Source organism: Anopheles cruzii, chromosome 3, assembly GCF_943734635.1.
Source record: "Anopheles cruzii chromosome 3, idAnoCruzAS_RS32_06, whole genome shotgun sequence".
Classification (NCBI taxonomy): Eukaryota; Metazoa; Arthropoda; class Insecta; order Diptera; family Culicidae; genus Anopheles; species Anopheles cruzii.
Window position 1 is genome coordinate 87,055,035 of NC_069145.1, and position 21,033 is coordinate 87,076,067.

At 45.1% G+C, this 21,033-nt stretch overlaps 5 protein-coding genes across 5 annotated transcripts; 4 read left to right on the plus strand and 1 right to left on the minus strand.

Annotated features, from left to right (window-relative positions):
• The first annotated feature begins 142 nt into the window (after nucleotides 1-142).
• On the plus strand, nucleotides 143-3,022 carry LOC128273228 (uncharacterized). Its single transcript, XM_053011162.1, has 3 exons — nucleotides 143-273; nucleotides 340-497; nucleotides 892-3,022. Exons 1-3 carry the CDS (start codon nucleotides 162-164, stop codon nucleotides 2,923-2,925), a joined length of 2,304 nt encoding a protein of 767 aa, XP_052867122.1. The 5' UTR covers nucleotides 143-161; the 3' UTR covers nucleotides 2,926-3,022.
• Nucleotides 3,023-3,345: 323 nt separating this feature from the next.
• Nucleotides 3,346-5,689, plus strand: LOC128272956 (plasmolipin). The gene is made up of 3 exons (XM_053010845.1): nucleotides 3,346-3,710; nucleotides 4,381-4,851; nucleotides 4,934-5,689. Exons 2-3 carry the CDS (start codon nucleotides 4,465-4,467, stop codon nucleotides 5,075-5,077), a joined length of 531 nt encoding a protein of 176 aa, XP_052866805.1. The 5' UTR covers nucleotides 3,346-3,710; nucleotides 4,381-4,464; the 3' UTR covers nucleotides 5,078-5,689.
• A 241-nt stretch (nucleotides 5,690-5,930) lies between these two features.
• LOC128274377 (T-cell activation inhibitor, mitochondrial) lies at nucleotides 5,931-8,369 on the plus strand. Its single transcript, XM_053012558.1, has 4 exons — nucleotides 5,931-6,027; nucleotides 6,118-6,690; nucleotides 6,763-7,075; nucleotides 7,142-8,369. The coding sequence occupies exons 1-4, from the start codon at nucleotides 6,005-6,007 to the stop codon at nucleotides 7,751-7,753; spliced, it is 1,521 nt and encodes a 506-aa protein (XP_052868518.1). The 5' UTR covers nucleotides 5,931-6,004; the 3' UTR covers nucleotides 7,754-8,369.
• LOC128274379 (ER membrane protein complex subunit 5) lies at nucleotides 7,973-8,598 on the minus strand. The gene is made up of 3 exons (XM_053012560.1): nucleotides 8,448-8,598; nucleotides 8,333-8,385; nucleotides 7,973-8,259 (listed from the first exon to the last, which is right to left on the minus strand). Exons 1-3 carry the CDS (start codon nucleotides 8,521-8,523, stop codon nucleotides 8,020-8,022), a joined length of 369 nt encoding a protein of 122 aa, XP_052868520.1. The 5' UTR covers nucleotides 8,524-8,598; the 3' UTR covers nucleotides 7,973-8,019.
• A 339-nt stretch (nucleotides 8,599-8,937) lies between these two features.
• Nucleotides 8,938-17,214, plus strand: LOC128274378 (ATP-dependent RNA helicase me31b). The gene is made up of 6 exons (XM_053012559.1): nucleotides 8,938-9,024; nucleotides 10,465-11,773; nucleotides 11,835-11,913; nucleotides 11,986-12,364; nucleotides 12,581-13,228; nucleotides 13,402-17,214. The coding sequence occupies exons 2-6, from the start codon at nucleotides 11,727-11,729 to the stop codon at nucleotides 13,569-13,571; spliced, it is 1,323 nt and encodes a 440-aa protein (XP_052868519.1). The 5' UTR covers nucleotides 8,938-9,024; nucleotides 10,465-11,726; the 3' UTR covers nucleotides 13,572-17,214.
• Nucleotides 17,215-21,033: the final 3,819 nt, after the last annotated feature.

Sequence of the window (21,033 nt, forward strand, 5' to 3'; positions counted from 1 at the left end):
AACTCAACGCTTCCACTCCGCAAATAAACGGCTTGGAGTCATTTGTCCAGAACCGACACAAGAAATTTGTTCCGGTTTTTCGCTATTGTAAATACGCATTAGAAACATTGTGAATGAAGAAAATGTGGAAAATGGTGAGAATGGCCAGAACCGCTGCTTGGATGGTCTTAATCCTGCTTTTGGCTGCCGCCACACTTCCGTGTCATAGCTCGGTGGCTTTGCCGGAAGGAACGTTCCCGATCGCGAAGCGAATGAACATTGAAACATGTTTGGGTAAGTAGTTTATGCACAGTTTGTGTAATGTTCGTAATATAACTGGTTTTTTGCTTGCCCATACAGTGCGGTTTGACGAGCACCTTAACACTATTATCCGCACAGAGGAATCACGCTCAATGGGGGCTCGGTTTGTTGACGATGCCGATCTAAATTCTCGCGAGCAATGTTTGCGGCTGTGCTGCGAAACTGAAAATTGTGATGTGTTCGTGTTTGAAGAAAAGGTGAGAAAATATGTTCTTAAATTTCGTCGGCGATTTGTAAAATATTCAGTTTGTAATGTTTTCAAGTAACGGGGGTTACCGAAGAGTTTCGGCCGAGGTTAATTATTTCTCGTTGAAGCTTCGTACGCAAGTTCTTGGTAGAATCTTGGGCCCAGAGACGCTCCCCATCTATGCGATGTAGTCTCCGACATCCTTCATTTAATCTAGTTAATCTAGTTAATTTATGCGTTCTGCTATTATGTGTAAATATGTTGAAGCGCAGAAAACCAAAAAAACAAGCGTTAACACCTTTCTTAGCAATGGAGTGTTACCGTTAAAGGCGAGCAGAGAAAGCCCCACAACCGTTGGCTTCATTGTTGTTGCTCATTGTTGCTTTTTTATAATTTTCCCACAGAGCCCCGGAACGTGTTTCCTCTTCCAATGTGGTCCCCCGGAGAACTTCCGCTGTAAGTTTACACGCCATTCCAACTATACCAGCGCTGTCCTATCAATCCCCACGCCCCCAATTGAGCAACGTCCTCCACCGCTGGCCGCCCAAATACAATCATTAGCGCAACCCGACCCCAGCAAGCTTCTATCTCAGCACGAAATGGAACTGGTCAGTTTGAAGCAGGGCGCAATAGGAACTAACAGTAAACGCAGGCTAAATTCCGGTCAAACCACCACCACACCGACACCGCTACCACCGCTGGGAGTGCGTCTTGGAGACCTCGTTCCGACTGCCACCCCGACAGCACCGCAACAGAGAAAGACGCAGTGTGGTCACTTTGAATTCTCCTGCCACTCGGGAGAATGTATAGCGGTGTACAACGTTTGCGATGGCATTCCGCAGTGCGAAGACGGGAGCGACGAAGGAGCGGACTGTCCGCAGAAAAATTCGGCGTCCATCGTTTCATCCGTATCCTCTGCATCTTCCGGCGGTGGCTACCTCAGTCAGCCTAGTATGCAAATAGGGGGTGCAACCCCCATTCGAGCGGTCGGTGGCTCAAAGCCGCTACTTTCGATTGATTCAGACCGATCGCGAATGTACCAGCAGATGGATTTTCCACCGCCGCAACCGAACCGTTTCGTGATCGAGTCCGATCAGCAGCAAGCGCTACCGAAGGCGTCAGTGCACCGCAACCGCGAAGATCCTATGACTGCCCCGAAACCGTGGCCCCGTCCTGGCTTTAACGAGTTCTTGTATGCAGGTACGTACGAAAGGCGTGTGTCCACTGTAGACAGGCGGGACTGTTTTCTGTTTTCTTCTTTAGATACTCCCAACAGTCACATCTTCAGCCACAAAGGAGGGCTTCATCTGTCCGCGATGCCATCCGCCCAACAGTACCAAGAGACGGCCCCAGAATCCAGCTATCTTCCTGCGTCACCGATCGACCTAGGTGGTGCCGGTTCGGTCAATGGAAACCAATTGTATCTGCCAGTGCGAGGCGACTCATATCCAGATCTGGCACAGAAACAAGCATTGCAGCAGCAATCAGTTTCGTCGCAGGCTCAGTGGATGGGCGCCAACGGCTTACGGCCTGATTGGGCCCAACAAGCGCAACCAGTGTCGCCACAACTGCCGCAAGAGCAGTACATCCAACCTCCGCTACAGCAGCGTCCCGCTCCCGTTCCTGTACAGCACCAAGAGGCGCCCACTTTAAATCAACCACCACCGCAACACCAACCGCCACCTAAAGGAGAGTGGGCGATGGCCTCGCAGCAAGGTGTAACCCCACCAGTTCCGACATTTCCTAGCGCTGTTTCCGGTGTGAATTCAGCAACAGATCGGCATCTGACGTCGAGCAATGTTGATGGGCCGGAAAAGCTAAACCAACCGATGGGTGGCGACAGCTCAAAGCAGCAAAAATCATTCGCCGGGAAAGCGACTGTCGGTGCTAACAGTGACGCTGGTGTGGAGTACGACGAGGATGGTTTCGAGGAAACGTATCCTGAAACAACGAACGGTGCTGGGCTGGAGGCAGACGAAACACCGACACAAACAGACCCACCGAAGAAGAAGGTCCACAAGCACCACAAACACGATCACCAGCAAACGGGATCTCAAAGTTCCGATGGCACCAACGAGGCATCGGGGCCACACGGAACGGGAGGAGGGAAAAAGAAGAAAAAACTTAAAACTATTAAAAAGGATAAAGTTTTGGCCGTAGAATCGGAATCCGCGGGAGCGGCCTCTCCGGTCGTACACGAACATTTCAAAGCATTACACCAAGATTTGGAAATAGAATTTGCCGACCACGACGGGTACGCAGATCGGCCAGGAGGGGCTATGCTATCGCTAACCCTCGGTGTGCTGCTGACTGCGGCCATGGGCATTTTGCTGAGCTGCCGGATGCGCGTAAACGTGGCCCGCCGCAGAGCACGCCGGCCCGGTAAATCTTCTTACGCGCACGATGCTGATTTTCTTGTCAACGGAATGTATCTATAATTTAGCTCATGAACGAGGGGTTGCCCGTGATATTTATTGTTTTTCATTAACCAAATTAGTTCCACATCATATCTGATTAACAACATTTCATCCGTTAAGAAGGCGAAAAAACTGGCCATAAAACACAAGAATGTGAACAATAAAACATGTAACAAAAAGTACTACCCAAATCGTGATTTAATTGCTTCTTCGCGAGTTGCTTTGGCCTTTGCTTTTAGACCTAAATATGTTTTTTTACAATCTGCATGAAACGAAACGTTCGATTCAAAAAACCTTTCCCTTTGGTCGAGATCTTTGACAGCTGAGCGCGCGTGAGTCGATGAACGATAGAAAGTGGGATACAAACAATCGATGAAAAGCTTACCAACACACTTGCGTCTCGTTGCGTTTCGCGTTCGGCCACCACGAACATGATACGGCCAGTGCGAAGATGTGATTATTAGTTTTGCCTGCCGCGTATACGCCTCCAAAAAGGTTCAAATCGGTCCGGCCCCAGTGGAAAAACCGTGCGTTCGACGCGTGTGTGGAAGATCCTTTGATTCCATAGTGCCACCCACTCACTCCCAGGAAAACAACAACCTGCTGTCTCGGCGCCGTTCGGGTTTTTATTCGCGCTAAACCACGCTTTCGTGCGTGCATGCGTACGAACATCGCCGACGAGTGAAAGTGTCGAAATATCAAGAATTAAGGCGAACGTCTCATCACACTCGCGGTCGTGTTCCGTACAGCTAGCGCCGTGAAACCGCGCCTCAGTGTCTGGCCCAGTGTCTCTAGTCGTTCCACAGGTGAGCCACGGTGTTTTTTTTGCAGCAGAATGTGGCCTTTTCGTGACATCACCTCCCCAAGTACAGCAGTTAAAGGAGTTGGCCTTGCGTTTTGAGTCATCATTTATTTCTGTTTGTGCAGCAAGATGCAGCGCCTGCTTTAATTTTCGAATGTGATCGCAGCTAATGGCTGAAGGAGAAAACTGTAAACTCTGCCACACAGTGTTTGAATTGAAAATGTGACCGCAGTGGGTGGAAGCGTGGCCGTTTGCTTTATGCGGCCTCTACTATTAAATTAAGGTCATTTTGGAAGAAGCTTGTCGCACGGCTCCGTGCGTTCTTGTCACACACTTATAAATGTATTATCAACTGGTTGCTAAACAGAGGCAATCGGCCATCGGCACTCCTTCAAGGTTAAATTTCGGCGGGCCCTATCACATGCTCGTCAGTAACGAAAAGCAAAGGAAAAAATACTCTGTTTTCCTTGGCAATGCCTTTTCTTCGTTCGTGCAAGGGCCAGTATGATGGTTCATCACACACCCCTTTCTAGTTTCACTTTCCTTTCCAGTGCTTATCGATTTTACCGAGCAAGGGAAGGGTGGAGATTGAATTTACCGTCAATACTAATCGAAATCGCGTGGCAAACATTATTTCTACCGTTGATGGTTTTCTGCTTTTCGTTTCGCCCTAGCCTGGAAAACAATAACGGACCACATTCATCCCCAACAATAGCCTTAAAGTATTCATACATCGAACGGCCATCGAACGAACCAAAATGTCCGAATTCACGCAAACCGCAACGGTCACGCAGCAGCAAACCGTCGTTCAGCCCTACATCCGCTACGATCCGGAGTATATTCGCACGATACCGGGCATCGTGAAGATCGTGTGCATCGTGCTGAATCTCATCGGTTTCATCTGCATCGAGTTCTCGTACTTCAGCTTCCGTCCACAAGGCTCCTTCTTCAACACGGTGGCCATGCTCGGCTTTTGGTTTAGCGGAATCATGTTCGTGTTTTATCTGTTTCATGTTTGTGAAAAGTTTCACAAAATCCCGTGGCTAAAAATAGAGCTGTACTTTTGTGCGGCCTGGGCGGCGCTGTACATGCTGGCCTCCTCAATCGCTGCCGCCACCAGCATTGAGGCGTTTCAGGCCGCTGCGGTAAGTGTGGGGTCTGGCTAGGGCCTGGCTGGTGCAGTGAAATTCAATTAAAAATTGTTCTTGTTTCTTTCTCGTGCTCTAGTTCTTCGGCTATTGTGCCATGATTGGGTATGGGTTTGATGCTTTCCTCAAGTTTAAAAGTGTCCGCGCCGGTGAGATTGCCCAAGGATCTCGAACCGTCCAGGTGCAGCAGCAACAGCAAACAGTTTCAACGCTTACTGCGTGAAAAGTTGGAGCCCATATTCCCGTGGACGCATAAACTAATGATGTGACCAGTTTTCTTTCACAGTATCTGCGCCATAGCCGAACAAGATATTTGTTAAATTTAACGTTTGTGCGGTAATATGTTTCGTTTGATTTTTGCTATGTTCTAAGCACGTTCGCCCGACAACAACGAACCGAAAACCACCACACTTGTGAGAAAGCACAGAAGCCTTAAACGTAATCATAGAGAATCTTATACTATTCGACACATGTCCACTGACCTGATAATCTGTTAGCGAATCTACAATCCCACACTTTGTGGAACATTGAAAAGTTTACGAAACTCACTACAATGCGAGAAAGAATAGAATGATAGTCACGTAGGAAACATTAGTTTTAGATGTGCACTTGTGCATGCCGGATTTCTCTGTAACGCAATACTGCGTTGCGCCTTTTTTCAGAAATAAATCATATACACGCAACCCATGGAACTATCACAGCAAGAAAAGGGGATTAGAGATGAATGTAAAGCTATTGCAGCTCAAAATCTCTATAATACAACAAACAACAACAACAAGAAAAGGGGATTCTTTTAGAATAACTTTATTTATTCAATAAATAACGAATGGTACAATCTAAATGCTTCGTTTCGGTTCAATCTAAATGCTAAATTACAAAATCAGTGCACCAATTAGATGCCTTCTTCACAGTTGGTGCCGGAATGCTTCTAGTTTCTGGTGATTTTCTGCAAGTAACTTGTTGATGTTTCTACCACTGGCGAACTCAATCCTACAGTATATTCTTGCTACGCTGGCCTTGGTTGCTTTGCTTTGATCTCGATCAGCTGTCACAAACTTGAAATGTTTTGATTTGGCCTTTGACCATGAATCTTCCGTAACTTTACTTACGTCGCAGCGAAAATCGCGCGGGTGCAATAAGAGGCTCAAAAATGTACATTTTGCTCCAAAAATGGTACACTCCGATGCGGTCGAGCGGCATTTGGTCAAATGTTTCATTGCGCCCTTTTTCTCTGTGCTCTTTTCGCAAATAACATCCCTGCAGTACAAGCCTCTGTGTAGTGCGGCCTGGTGGTGCGTTGCTATTGCATCGAATGATCAGTTCTTCGGAAGTGGCCACGGCACTACGGCCGTTCTACTTTGCCGTTCACCCGGACCTTTTCGGGCGCTATCCCCAAGAGCGACAGGTTAACGAGGACTCACTTAAACAACTTAGTGCCCACCTGGAATCACTGCTAAGCCAACGGCGTGTGCTTCCCTCAACCCCACGAACGCTCCCGTTTTACATCCGCGCATCGAATGAACCGCAGGATCGAGGCACATTCCATCTGATCAAAGTGCCACTGGAGCGCACCATCGACACGAAATTGGTGCTCCGTCGAATACTGGAATCATGCAATTTATCCACGGATTTCGTTGACAAAATGCAGACCACCGATGCGGGGTCTTCGACACAGACCAGGGCTACATTCGATGAATTCCAACAACGGCCACAGCAATCTTTCTACTACAAAAAACGGTCCGAGTATAACTTCGGCAAGGAGCGTGCAACCGACGACGAGGAGTTCGATATGTTTCAGTTTAGGATAAAAAAAGTACGGGAAAACGAAACGCTCAAGTGAGTTTCCATTTACCGTGTCATAGTCTCTTCTGGACGGCAATGAACTCCGCGTATGCATCCTTCACACAGAAAGTGGCTTCGAACGAACGTTGTCACGGCGGCAGTTCGTACGAAAGCTGTTCAGGAGCTGCGGGAAGAGGTAGAGAAGTTGAAGGAGGGCGTTACCAAAAAACTTCAGCTGCGCGAGATAATCTACGACTGTGGATGGAACGTGGAGCACTTTCGGGGTTGCTTGAAAAGTCTTGAAAAGCTAGCAGAGCTGCACCCAGGAGCGATGGATGGGTTGAAAGATCGCACCCTTGTGTTTGCAGCCTTCACTGGCGTCAGTCTTGAGGGCCATGTGATGCTATTTACAGGAGACGTACAATGGAATTGGTTAGAAGTATGTTTCGCCGCGAAAACCTAGTACAAAAAACATCCTAACGCATGTCTGCTTTTCCGTTTGTAGTTGATCAAAAACATCGACAAACACGATAGCTACCTGCGTAAACTTCCAGCTTACGAGTACGCGCTGTCCCAGGTTTTGCGCAACATCCGTATCGGTCGGCGGAAGTTTATGCCGAAAGCGCAAGCTATGGCGTACGCGTCCCACTTGCGCAGGATTACGACGACGTTGCTCGATTACTTGAGCAAATCAAAGTTCCCCAAGGTGTGGCCCGAAACGTTGTCTCAGTACGAGCTGGTGGTCGAGTCAGAAGCGGGCCCATTAATGGTAAGCCCGACTGGGCAATTGATCGTTCCTGCCACCTGTCCAGGCTCGTTATTGGTGGATTTCCTATCCACCCATTTGGCAGAAGCACTGGAAAAACAAAGCTCGTACGACCGGCATAAGCACATCGAGCGAGATCTGCACGCACGCTGCTTGGCGCAGTTTCGGTTGCTGTCGCTGGCTAAAGATGACTCTGTTACCCCGGATCGCATGATCGAATGTCTCGAAAAGCTATTGGCGAAGGGAACGGTCGCCGAGCTGGAGCTGACCGAATTGAATCTTAACATCACGACGTACTACTCCGTTCTGGCAGACGGCACGGTTTGTATACCGTGGGATTGGAAGCACTAGTTCTTTAACAAACCTCGGAGGGGGGGCTTTCGTAATGTTGGTCAATTATTTGGGACCGTCTGTGCCATTGTTATAACTGTTGAGATTTGATTCATGTTTTGCTTTAAAGATACCGGTACATGGAAGAGTCTTATAGGCCTGTAGAAATGTCGTAACGTGTTAAGCAGGACAATAAAATAGGGTAACCAAATGGACAAATGAAAACACATGTTCGACCGATTACACTCGAGGAATATTTTTAATCAACATTTGGTTTAGATGCTCAATTACTCTAGCAGTTGGTCCGATGCATACACCCGATCGTATGCTTCCGGATTAGGTGGTTCGTACAGCGGGGACAGAGCTTTACCTCGATGATTGAACGTGTAGAAAGACGGTATATTGGAGAGGGTTTCCCACGACTTTGCCTGCAAATCGACAGCAGCACGGATCTCCTTAAAATCGCCGACCACCTGCAGAATGTTGTAGATTATGTACAGCAAGCTAACGATGGCTTGGGCGATTATCTATCAGGCATTAAAAATAGATAAATGCATGTCAAATTAGTAGGAAAGCAATGTGCTGTCGTACATCACCTACATCAATCGGAAGCTGGGAAAATTCTTGTTCAGTAATTCGAAGGTAGGAGCGATCTGTGAAGATGAAAAATATATGTGAAAATCTGAACCAACTGCTGCAACGTACTTTTACTAACGTTGAGCCGCAGAGTATGCTGCGTGTAGCAGTGATAAAAATCCGAGAACAATCTGGAGCTTATTGAAAAGAGCCATGATAAAAGTGAGCGAGTGTAAAACAGTGGTTGAATGAAAATTGGTTCTTAATGTTTACTCGTGCGATAGAAATTTGACATCGGGTTTTGACAGCGCGTTTGCAAGGTTTTCTGAATGTCGACTCATGACAATGCTAGGAATTCACCGTCGTTAAATAACACATTCGAACACATTTAATTGCGGAGCTAATATTAGAAATGTAACCAATCGTGGTTTTCATTTAATGCCTGTGGATTTTAATCAAACTATTTCCAAGCGATGTTCTGCAATAGTGCCAATGTCGACAATGTCGACAATGTCGACAGACAAGACTGTGGAAAAGCGAGACAACCGTATGCGCTACTCGGTGTGTCGACGTGAAGTGGCAACGGTAGCAACGATGTCGTTCACTTTTCATTTATCATACGATTGTTGGCATCGAATCGAGAAGCAAACGAAGAGGAGTTGCAAGTATAATTTTCAGCGAAAACTAACCGAAAGTGAATTAGCAGAATCATCAAGGTATGTTCAATATCTTACCCAGTACGTGAATAATCCATAGAAAGGGGGAAATATCGTGCTTTGCGTTAAAGTGATACGCTTGAGGTGAAAACGGCGCATGCAAAATTGGGAACACGTTTTGTCCAAATGGACGACTTTTGTAATGGCAGTCGTCAACGCTCACTTGATGTGCTTTCTTAGAATCGGAAGCTTTGTTTCGCCGCCTTAAAAGGCAATTTTTGAACCTAAAGCTAGTCAGAATACCTATTTAAACCGAGGCGCATCAAAAATATTTGCCATCAGATTAGGAAATGTACTTTTGTACCCGCGAGAAAGTTCCACTACCCTGGAGAGATAGCCACAATGGTGGACGAAGCTGGCGAAGCATCATGGCTCTTCCGCTACGTTTGTTTCACCTGCGCCCTTCTAAGCTTGTTCACATATTTAGACTTAATATTGAATTATTTTCGAAGCTTTTGTTTCTTACGCCGTGTCACCGTTTATGCGTGTCATGTAATCATCGTGCCATAGATTCGACGGGGACTGTAGGAGTGAGTAGCTTGTCAGCTGTAAGAACAGCTAACGAGAGAGCGAGATAGGATGCGTGGCTAATATAAGGCCAGTGTTGAAAGAATCGGTCACTGATAAGCAAAAAGCTCCTTCGCGAAGCCGTTTGCTTTAGTTATTTTCAATGGCATAGTTTTTAAAGATGTATTGGGTGTCACAAAACCGAGTACCACCATTTCGGGAACAAGGACAAAAGTTTTGGGGAAGCACAACCCAGCGATGGCTTCAGCATCCATTTTGACTGGCAGGTTTGGTACCATAACCTCACATAGTCCATGCTGAAGTGCAGTGTTAAAACTAGAATTCTCTGCTTGCTACAATTGTTGGTTGTTATATGCCGATAATGTTTTGAACACAAGGCAAAAGAAGCAAGAAACTTATTTTAATTTCACGGTTGGAAACAGACAACCATTTCTTTGCTCCTTTGCTAAAAAGTGAGGTGATGAAACGCTCACTAACACACACAGCCACTTGTACACATTGGCGATTGTGTGAGTATGGGTGCTAGCAATTCGCATTGTGGTTCGGTGAAATTTTCCCGTTGAAAAGTGGGAAAAGTTCGACGCCTGCTCAAGTATGCTGAAAAAAGTTTTAAATTCTCATTTTCCAACGTTTGTCAAACTATTTTGAAAATTTGAGCACAAAAGTGAAAGCACGTTTTTTAATGAGCGATCGATCGAACATGCCACATGGCCGAAAACGATGCTTGATGAAGATTTATGTGATTTTGGGTAGAATTATGTGTCTGTCTAGGTTTGGCAATCACAGAAAACCGGTCCGAAGGATTTCTTTTATTTCTTCGCTAGTTATCATTCTTTCACATTCGTTTTTATAATGTTGTTTAAGAAAACATACGATGTTTAATACTTACAACGGTTTTCCATTTTGTTTCAGCGAATAATTCAAAACCAATTTAGCCCATTCTAAACAAGAAAACTCACACGACGCAGTCAGGATATCAACATCAGAGCTAGTGTACCACACGACCGCTGATAGCGAGCGTGCGTGTGTATGTGCGAAAAATTGCGCGAAGATCCTTACAAACCGTGAAAGAGCGTGACACGTGACACGGTTGAAATAATATAGGTTACCCCCGGGTATTTGCCGGTCGGCCTTGAGCGCGCGACTTTGTGGTGTTGATCGTGTGGAGCTTGTGAAAGCCGAATGGTAGCAGAGTGATTGTGCATTTTTGCATATTTTGGTTGGTTATACGCCTCGAAATTATACTTCAACGAAAAGATAAAATTGAGCAAAAAAAGCGGAAACAAAACTACTTCACTACCACCCGGTGTATGTGTGCTTGACGCAGAGAACTGCCTCACAACGGCGCATCATTTACTCCAGTGGGAGAAATTCATCTTAAAGTGTGCATGAAGAGAAGGGCGAAAAAGTGAGACAAGCAAGCGCGGATGCCGTTTCAAATGAACATTAATAGAACGGCATGAGAATAAAAGACTTGATTGATTACTGAACGCAGTGAGAGAAAGTAAAGTGCAGCGGGCTTTTTAACTGTTTTACCAGAATCTGGCGAACCGGTTGGCTTCACCAAAAGTGAAAAGTGCATACGAGTTACTCCATGGAACAATTATAGCAACCCAAAGAAAGAGAAGCCCAAATGACACTTAAGCTGAGATAGCGCAAGTCTTCAACGAAAAGAAAGAAAGAGAGGGGAAAAAGAAAGAAAGAAAGAAAAGAGAGAGAGAGTGAGAGAAAAAGAGAGAAAAATAATACACATACCAGATGCAAATCTTCTGTACACAACAAGTCAAAAGTCGATGTGGCCGAGAAAGTAACCGCGGCAAACAGTGATTGGTGTGGAAAATAGTCTTGTAGCGATATATTGTGTTTAAGGTGAATAATTTATAGTGGAAAAAACGAGGTAGCGACGACTGGAACACAACGTAACGTGGTGGAGAAGCAATAACCCCACGCGCAGCACTACGTTTTGTGTTCGAAAACAAAACGCGACTTGGGGCGAAAAACAAGAGTTTGTGCTGAATTATATTATTTTTATTTTTAACTCTCGTCGTGGCCTGCAAAGCAAATTGAGTAGTACACACAGACAGTAGTCCAGAGAAGAAGAAAGCAGAAGAAAAAAAAAGTGCACAAACACTACCACTGAATCCGGAGTAGCAAGGAGAGCACCAGAAGTAGTCATGATGACTGAAACGTTGAATTCGAATAATCATCTCAGCCAAAAAGGGTAAGCGAATGCTTGGATCGTACCGAAAGTAGAGTTTAACTAACGTTCTTTTTGTTTACAGCGAGAACAACAAAGTTGGCGACATGGGATGGAAGGCCAAACTTAAAATACCGCCCAAAGATACTAGGATTAAAACTAGCGTGAGTATGACGTGGTGACGTGTTTCATTCAAAAATCAAAACAATGTATTGAAACAAATTTCTGGACAACAGGATGTTACTGATACCCGCGGAAACGAGTTTGAAGAGTTTTGCCTAAAGCGGCCACTGCTGATGGGCATTTTTGAGAAGGGCTGGGAGAAACCGTCCCCGATCCAGGAGGCGGCTATCCCGATAGCGCTGGTCGGTAAAGATGTACTGGCACGAGCAAAGAACGGTACCGGTAAGACCGGGGCGTACAGCATCCCTGTACTAGAGCAGGTCGATCCGACCAAGGACTATATTCAGGCCCTTATTATCGTGCCGACCCGAGAGTTGGCCCTACAAACGTCACAGATTTGCATCGAGCTGGCGAAGCACATGAATATTCGCGTCATGGTCACTACCGGCGGAACTAATCTCAAGGATGACATCATGAGAATATATCAAAAAGGTTAGTTGGCTCCCATTCTTTCACGCCGATCGAAAGCTTCATATGATGAAATATTCCCTCAGCCATTGACCACTGTGTGTGATGCAAACTATTTTCTAACTCCTGATGAAGATCTCTTCTGTGCTGCTCCATTTCGCATTGCGTTTTAAGTATCTACCTGTAGTAATGTCTTCTTTCCATCTGTTTTTCCCCCTTTTTCTAACGCTCGCTAACTAGTGCAAGTGATTATCGCCACTCCGGGCCGTATACTCGATCTCATGGACAAAGAGGTGGCTAACATGTCCCAGTGTCGAATGCTAGTATTAGACGAGGCAGACAAACTGCTGTCGCAGGATTTTAAAGGCATGCTGGATCATGTCATTATGAGATTGCCAAAGGAACGTCAAATCCTGCTCTTTTCGGCGACATTCCCATTAAGTGTGAAAAACTTCATGGAGAAGCATCTGCGCGATCCGTACGAGATCAATCTGATGGAGGAGCTAACGTTAAAGGGCGTCACGCAGTACTACGCTTTCGTGCAGGAACGCCAGAAGGTGCACTGCCTCAATACGCTCTTCTCGAAGCTGCAGATCAACCAATCGATCATCTTCTGCAATTCGACCCAGCGCGTCGAACTGCTGGCCAAAAAGATTACAGAGCTGGGATACTGCTGCTACTATATACACGCCCGGATGCAGCAGGCCCACCGGAATCGGGTGTTCCACGACTTCCGATCGGGTCTGTGCCGCAATTTGGTCTGCTCCGATCTCTTCACTCGCGGTATCGACGTACAGGCTGTGAACGTTGTTATTAACTTCGATTTCCCGAAGATGGCGGAAACCTACTTGCACAGAATCGGTCGATCCGGACGGTTTGGTCACTTGGGTGAGTACTACATGATTTCAAAGCCTGCATCATCATCTACATTGAATGACAAACAATAGTTAATGTGTGGACCGACACTATCTCAAACATTTGCATTTGATATTTTCATGCATTCTGTTGCCACTTTTGTGTGATACGTAAATGTCTTCTTCTGGCCATTCCCCGTTCTTTAGGTATCGCCATTAACCTAATCACCTACGAGGATCGTTTCGATCTTCACCGCATCGAGAAGGAGCTGGGCACGGAGATTAAGCCCATTCCGAAAGTGATCGATCCGGCACTGTACGTACCGCGGCCGGACGATCCAAACAGTGCGCAGGAGGAGCAGAATGTTAGCAAATAAGTCCGGAGGTTTTGAGGGGACTAGAATTGCCGGTATTGATGAGAAGAGAGTGTGATATTCAAGGCATAGATTGTGGAGAGTAGAAAATGAATGGAGGCTGGGAAATGGAAAAGAGACAGTGTGTGGACAATGGGGAAGATCTGTTGAGATGCGAAACACGAAAACATTACGAATTTCTCTAAAGCGAAAATCGTTTCATTCAAATCATATAGCAAATTCCAAGTCAAACGAACATAACCGCTAAACGATGGATTTAAAGGGTAAACGAAGACCGACACGAAGACTAAACAAAGCAATATCGCCTGTCAACTGGAAATAATGGTTTTTGAGACACATGTATGGACTCTGGAGGAACCAAACTGAATGGAACCGAGTTGTGTAGCACAAAATAGGGGGGAACCTTTGGTGCGCACATCCCTAACGGCGCAGGACTGCTCAATGATTCTTATCTTGGAAGTGTTTTGCTTGACGAGTGTGTGAGTACAGCGTGCAAAATGCAAATCATTGCCGCGCTTATGTTGCAAAGAAATGGTTGAACCCGATTACTCACGAATTCCAAAATTTCACAATTGAAACATTATTTCAGACATTCGACGACCCCCTACAACAAATATCCGGGTCCCGGTGCAGCATTATTCAACAGGGAGAGAGTAGTGATAAAATGGCTAGAAAGGTTTGGAGAAAGGTTTGCAACCATAATTTTCACCCCTATTGACGTGCACACGGGACGTTGACTCGTGACTTGTACACACTATTGGGTCACCAAGCGAAAGCGCCTTAGGGCGCCTTTTGCGCCATTTTTCCACTGTCTGTCGAAACATGATTTGATATGAGAGTCCAAACAGTGTTCGTGTTAGGTTAAGAGAGGGTGTTTTGGATCAGTTTCATTGGATTTACCGGAAATTGATTCTTTTTTTTAAACCACTAAAACAACTCACACACCTGAGCAACATTACGCATGTCGTACTATCAACAGATCTGTCGGGTGGCACAATTAGATTGAACACGAACAATACACCGCAGACAAAAGCATCAACGATAATGTCTTACGAAAGCGAACGGCGAGCCGAACTGAGGCATCAAAATAAGGATAAATGAAGCGGGCGCGGATCAGAACAAATGGAAGTGAGGGACATGGGACAAAGAGAAAGTTATATTGAAGATTGAAGAGAGTAGCAAAAGACAACAGACCACATGTTGGAACACAGAGATATCCACAAACGGCAAAACAAACCAACAATACAATGGATAAGAAGTCTGAAATTTGTTGATTAACTGGATGAAGGGGAACAGGTTGGGAGAACACAGCAGTATCTCCTTCATATTTCTGGAAGTTTTGGTTTTTATCAACAGTTAGTAGTTTTGATTTTTGTGCCGCATTTTCTTCATCGAAAATCGGTTGTCTAATTGAACATAATATGTACGCTAAGGTGTAGCTTTCCTTCCAATCCCCCGAGGAACGCACGAGCGCGGCTGAGGTCCTACCGCGTAGTACCCCCAGCGACACAAATTGTAAAATAGTGAGAATGTTTGATTGTGAGGGCCAATAGTGACTAAACAATACCGGAAACTATCCGCGTCTCTCTTGTGTGCATGTGTAAAGGGAGTGCGTCTGTGAACGCCGGGGGACGTATGATTGTGTAGTTGATGTAGTTTTACTATTTTTCTCCTTGTACAGTAAAAAAAGACCGCGGGGAGATTATAAGAAGGGACACGCATTGAAACTTAAAAAAAACAAGAACGGTTCGCGTACCGTACCACAAGCGGATGGAACCTATGCACGGTTCTTCAGAATGACTGTACATATTATGTACAGTAGCGATTATATAGCGATTATGCAGACCCCGGAGAAGAAGTTCTAAACCCACATGAAACAATGTACATTCTTTGGAGAAAGCGACAGCAAATAGCAATTGTGCGAAACATGCGATGAAAACTGGCGTCAACAGCAAGCCGATGGTCGTCAGCACACGGACACAAACGAGGGGGGCAGCCGCACATACTACATACTTTCCCTTTTCGTATACAGCCAAGCTGGAACAATACAAGTCATATTCAAACACCTGGGCTCTGATCGACTTGTGAATCAACAAAGTGCTTTGTGTGTAAACACGGAAGAAGGTTAAGGGAAAAAATCGAGTAAATGCGAATTCGCAAGGCCCTTTTGACAGTTCTTGGAAATGACATTTCGAACAGACGACCATTTGGTGCGAATCCCTGATCTAGTGGGCTCTGTGATGGCTTGTAGAAGTGGCACAGCAGAGAGGTTGGCAAATGAAAATAGACGACCGCGTAATGTAGACGGGAAATTGCGCTCATCTGCATTGCATGAGTTTGAAAAAAAACCTTTTACTATTGCCGTGTCGAATCGAGCATTAGAGTTTCAGGTTCGTCGACAATATTTCGCCAAATGAATAATAGTAAATCCAACAAGCCACCCGGAGCCACTGAACAGACCACGATGGAAAGCGCGACGCATCAAGAAGGTATCACCCTTCGGTGAATGAAAAGATGTTCAAGAGCAGTTTGCACTGGATTCTATACATTCAAACGTGCAGAGTGTGCGCCTCAGCGCATCGTGAGATGTAACACGACGGAAATGTATAGAAAAACAAACGAATTGTACACGGCTGCGTGCAAAGTTTTCCGTTAGGAAATGAACTTCACAGGCGCACTTTCGGCAAATTAGTTTAGGAAAATGATGATCGCGGATGAGTGTCTGAAAAGAGTCGATGGACCCCGGGAATGAAAACCTTGTGCGAATGATGTAATCAGTTATGAACGAGAATGATGACTGCACGGGGCTTGTATGAATGGGCGGTCACGTTTGTACGCATGTGGATACGACGAATGATTGGAAGTGAAAGTGTATTTTTAAAAGAAAGTTAGTGAAATTGATGAAAAGCACATGGCGCGAAAACATGGTTCAGCGTTTAGAGGTGAAATGCCCGCACCCGCATCATGTGGGCGGCGGTGGAATTGTACCATCGAAAGCGGCAGCGTGGAATGCATTCCTATCGAGATGCGCCGGTGTCATTCTTGTGCATCACGAATTCGCAGATGATACTTGATCGCAGTAGGTTCGGCTCTCTTCTGTTAGAAACGATTCTCCTTTTTCTTCCACTCCACGCTGCTGATAACCTTGAAGCTTCCACCACTTAGAGGGAGGAACGCAAAATTTGCGGAGAAACTAATTGGAGGGCATATTTTTACGGTATTGGTCGGGATGGTAAAATTCTCAAAAATATCCTTACCATCTTAGCAACAATCCACCAACCACAAGTAGGCAATGAGCATTTCCGATGAGATTCGTGCGATATTCCAACCAACGATTCGCTTCCAACAACATCTAGTAAGCTGAGTTGCTCTCACTAATTGCCACTTTCAGTTGCAAAGGTAAACCAAAAATGGAATCTTCAGTTGGAGAAATTTACCGTCTACCAAATCAACTACCGCTACGAGTAACAAACTGTGAGACTTATGCGTCCCCTTCAGATCGAAAAAGTCAATTGGTCAGTGAATTTGATCACTGCTTGACAGTCATTCTCAGCAGTACATAGTTGATGAAACCTCCTGGGTATTAATCGGCCACCACCAGACTAGTAACATAGAAAAAAAAAAAAACAGAAACACCTTGGGCCAATCGTGGCAAACGACAACTGCACTACACGCGCAACCAAAATCCCAAGGTTGAAAGAAAGGCGGGGGGATATCATAAAAATAGGAAATTAACAATTACTTCAAACGTACCTGCAATTTACACGAAGACAATTATAAAGTGATGGCAAACAGACTAAGAACTATAATTCTTGTTTGAAAACACGTAGAAGCGAGAGATTGGGGAAAGAGTTTGGATTACTTTTGATCGTCATCCCGTTCGGGCCAGGCAGGAACAACCCATTTTTTTGCTCATCCTAGGATATTTAGCCCTATATACGTTGTTTTTGGTTCTTCTTCACACGCGCCCTATAAGCTCGAAAATGGCAATGTTATATTCTTTTTTTCAATTCATCAAATTAAACCGCATTTTTGGTATGCCTAGTAAATTCAGGAAGGTACCAAGTACCACCTTTTGATGGATTTTTTATCTGCGAGATTTATCGAGAACGCTTCCCTTTTAGTATGATCAAAGATTGGTTTGACATTTTCTTAGATTGGCGATCGTCGCAACGAAAACCTTACAACATCATCATCATGGTATATCCTGCCGGTCCCTACTAGATGACAGGGCTGAGTGAAAAGTTTGTCACTGATGATAGTTGAACAAACATTTTATATACATACGGCAATGTGTCCGTTCGTGAAAGGGGAAGAAGATAATGCAAAAAGTGCATTAACAAAACAAAAACTGAAGATTCCTCACAAATCAAAGCTAAGTTTTTCGTCTTACCATCAAACTGGTGACAAACAATCCTCCGTGCGTCGGGTACTAATGTTTTTGGCGAACTTGCACTTGCAGGTTTTCTCTCATCCTCTCCACTTCAAGGACTCTTCTAGTTCGGGAGTAATCATTTTAAACTTCAAAAAAAGGCCAAGCCGTCGCTTTGTAATTGAACCCAATTTTTCAGTACTACAAAGTAAGTCCACGATGCAATTGAATGAATGCGCCCGAGAGAGTGCACCAATATTCACTTTATGATCATCAACTTGGCACTCCCACAGAGGGACGCGAAAAAACCTACAAACGGAGGAGAAGTTTGCTCACTGAAAGATAGCAGTTTTTATTAGCTTTGATTTGTGTCGCTCGTACGATCCGATCTTGTGTGGGCTCAAGCCCAATGGGAATAGTTAGGCAACATTCAGATCTCATCATAAAATTCCATCTTATGGTGCTATCCGTCACACATCGGAGTTCAAGAAGAGTATTTTATACCACTTATTATACATCAATGTGCTGAATGTGCCACAGCCAGAGGGATATAAAGCTTTCTATAAAGGAGAAAGGGCAATATCGGAGCAACGGAAACTCTTCCTTATCTTAATCTACTCCTCGTGAGCAAACGTGGAGACGCTTTACAGATTCTTTCGATGATTGTCGTACAAAATTAAAGAACAACCACCACAAACCAAGTTTTAGAACGTTCCATCAAACGAACACTCTCCTGTGGTGTATCAGATTAGGTTGAATAACAATACCATAGAAAATGAAGGCGAATAAGTGTCGTCCAGCATCAAAAACAACAATCTACAACAACAATATCGAATGAGTGAGTGATACGCAACTTTATAGCAGGGAGTAAGTGCGCGGGCGCTAAAAGATTGAGCTCTATGCCAAATAGCGCCGCAAAGTTGCAAACAGATCAAACAATCAGTAAAACAACAGTCCAATGCCAATCGGGCACGCGTTACTTGCAAACTGCGCCGTGCCACAGATGAAGCAATGCAAACCATTGGAAACGATTTATATCCGCCAATCACCCCGAGAAATGGAACTATAGAACGACAAAAACGTGAGAATCCGAACGGTACCTGAACATTTGTAACACGTACGTAGGAATAGGCTTAGGAAAGGTTTTTAGCTCACGAAGGTGATGTGTTGAGGGGAAGGTGCAGAGGCGAAGAAAATGGAAAGTTTGGCCCGCAAAAGATCACGGCGGCCATGAAACCATTGACCAATATCAACAAACAACGCCATCAATGTCCAGCAAAGTTGCACGAAAAAAAATCTCATCGGAAAACAAAAGAATAAAACTGCTATCGAAATAACATCAAAAATAATTAGTTTTTTAAATGAACTTTGAATGATTTTATCACCCATTTTCTCGATTTTCGCCGGCGGTTACTTTAATGTGGAACTGTGGGCCCCGTTGAGGCCGATTTTTATGGCAAAGGGAGCTTTCACAGGAAGAAGGACATTTTGTGCTTCTTGGATTTTATAGTACCGCCAAACTTGCATTTGAGTTCCTGGTCTTAGATTATTCCATTGTTTTTGTTGTAATGACCATTACCATTTAACGGACCATTTAATTTTTAAAATATGAACATGGTTGTATCTACTTGCTGGATGTTTGGAGCAAAATTTGCCGTAACTTTAGTTTCCTTTTGTTATAATGCCTATACGATTGTACGAATTTTGTTAATCATTCCACTTCGGAACTCTTTCTTTTTTAGGCGCGTTAAGTCAACAACAAATCCGCGAAGATGTGGGTTCCTCTTGTATACTGGCTTTTGCTTGTCTTTCCGAAACGTCCCTGGAACATGAGTTTTCGTAATAAGTTCTTTACCTTCACACCCTTTACCGTTCACCCGGTTGCGAAGAAAGGAAATGTATTTTCCTCCATACTTTCTACTGAATTATTCATTGATCGAGATTGAAAGCGATCGATCGGCGACAGGCGTACCACAATGGCGCGCATGGGGGTAGCTAACGGACACAGTTCGATACGGATGTTGCGCCAGGCTGTGCGTATGAGTGGTCTTTCATTCCACGAAAAGGGAGCTCCAAACCGACCGCAGCGCAGCGCTAGCCAACACTGCTTTATGACTCGCAAACCGTATCGACTTGGGCTTGGGCAACCTCAATGAGAGAACTGATGAAGGTAGAAAAGATTTCCCGAGGTCCCTCCAGCATGCCCGTGACGCAGGTGACGCTTGGGTCGATCCGGGGACGAATTTTGCCGCGGGAACTGGGGAACGTCAGCATTTGAAAAGGAAATCATAACATCAATACGTCCGATATACAGTTTCTTTTAGAGCCATTCAGCCCCAGCCGACGGTTGTCTAGATCAATCGGGTTTGCAAATGTGTCCGATAACCTTAACATCGCTGATGGGAAGCTGCAGCAGAAAGGTGTTCTCGGTGGGATATCGCTATTCTTGTGTTTAAAAACTTGCGCGATGGATAAATTTAAGCAATTTGATTATTTTTTAGGTTTTTTTAGGTGCTGCGGTCCACCGTTGGCCGGATAAAGTAAATATGATGTTGGTCCGTGTTTTTGTCTGGACAGGATAAAAATCTTTTTTCCGGTTCACCGGAGAGTCATAGCTGATCATTCCGACCGTGCAATCGTATGTGTGCTGTGCCTGGGTGCGGCACACGCATCTGTGCCTGGTGCAATTATCTTTGGTCACGTTCATAGCTCGTGTGCGTAAAGTAGACTCCATTTCGATGGGCAAACGGATGGCAGCCCACCAGCAGCAAAATGACCCTTTTCCGTTTCGATCGATTGAGATAATCAACTTTCCGGCTCGTGTCTCCGGCTGTGCTCCGTCGTCGAGTGCCACAGTTTGTAGAGCACTATTTTTCGGTTGTTTTATTGGATTTTCAAAAGTTTTCCGCAGGCCGTCGTTTCGGGAAATGCACAAGTTCCGTCCCGTATCCTTCCGGGACGGTTGCCGGTTAGTGGTGGTGGTGTATTGTTCAACGTTTTTTGCGCCGTCGGACCACGGCTGTTAGGAGTGCGAATTTAAGGCAAACTTTAGTTTACCTGTCAGTAGCAGATTTTTTCTCCGTTTGGCCGGCG

Excerpts from the sequence above, each read along its gene's own strand:
- LOC128273228 (XM_053011162.1), top strand. The coding sequence starts at position 162 with ATGGTCTTAATCCTGCTTTTGGCTGCCGCCACACTTCCGTGTCATAGC. Across the intron at positions 274-339 it reads GAACATTGAAACATGTTTGG|TGCGGTTTGACGAGCACCTT; the intron begins GTAAGTAGTTTA and ends TTGCCCATACAG. Across the intron at positions 498-891 it reads TGTTCGTGTTTGAAGAAAAG|AGCCCCGGAACGTGTTTCCT; the intron begins GTGAGAAAATAT and ends ATTTTCCCACAG.
- LOC128272956 (XM_053010845.1), top strand. The coding sequence starts at position 4,465 with ATGTCCGAATTCACGCAAACCGCAACGGTCACGCAGCAGCAAACCGTC. Across the intron at positions 4,852-4,933 it reads AGGCGTTTCAGGCCGCTGCG|TTCTTCGGCTATTGTGCCAT; the intron begins GTAAGTGTGGGG and ends CTCGTGCTCTAG.
- LOC128274377 (XM_053012558.1), top strand. The coding sequence starts at position 6,005 with ATGTACATTTTGCTCCAAAAATG. Across the intron at positions 6,028-6,117 it reads TACATTTTGCTCCAAAAATG|TACAAGCCTCTGTGTAGTGC; the intron begins GTACACTCCGAT and ends ACATCCCTGCAG. Across the intron at positions 7,076-7,141 it reads TACAATGGAATTGGTTAGAA|TTGATCAAAAACATCGACAA; the intron begins GTATGTTTCGCC and ends TTCCGTTTGTAG.
- LOC128274379 (XM_053012560.1), bottom strand. The coding sequence starts at position 8,523 with ATGGCTCTTTTCAATAAGCTCCAGATTGTTCTCGGATTTTTATCACTG. Across the intron at positions 8,386-8,447 it reads AGCATACTCTGCGGCTCAAC|ATCGCTCCTACCTTCGAATT; the intron begins GTTAGTAAAAGT and ends TCATCTTCACAG. Across the intron at positions 8,260-8,332 it reads TTTCCCAGCTTCCGATTGAT|ATAATCGCCCAAGCCATCGT; the intron begins GTAGGTGATGTA and ends AATGCCTGATAG.
- LOC128274378 (XM_053012559.1), top strand. The coding sequence starts at position 11,727 with ATGATGACTGAAACGTTGAATTCGAATAATCATCTCAGCCAAAAAGG. Across the intron at positions 11,914-11,985 it reads ATACTAGGATTAAAACTAGC|GATGTTACTGATACCCGCGG; the intron begins GTGAGTATGACG and ends TCTGGACAACAG. Across the intron at positions 13,229-13,401 it reads CGGACGGTTTGGTCACTTGG|GTATCGCCATTAACCTAATC; the intron begins GTGAGTACTACA and ends CCCGTTCTTTAG.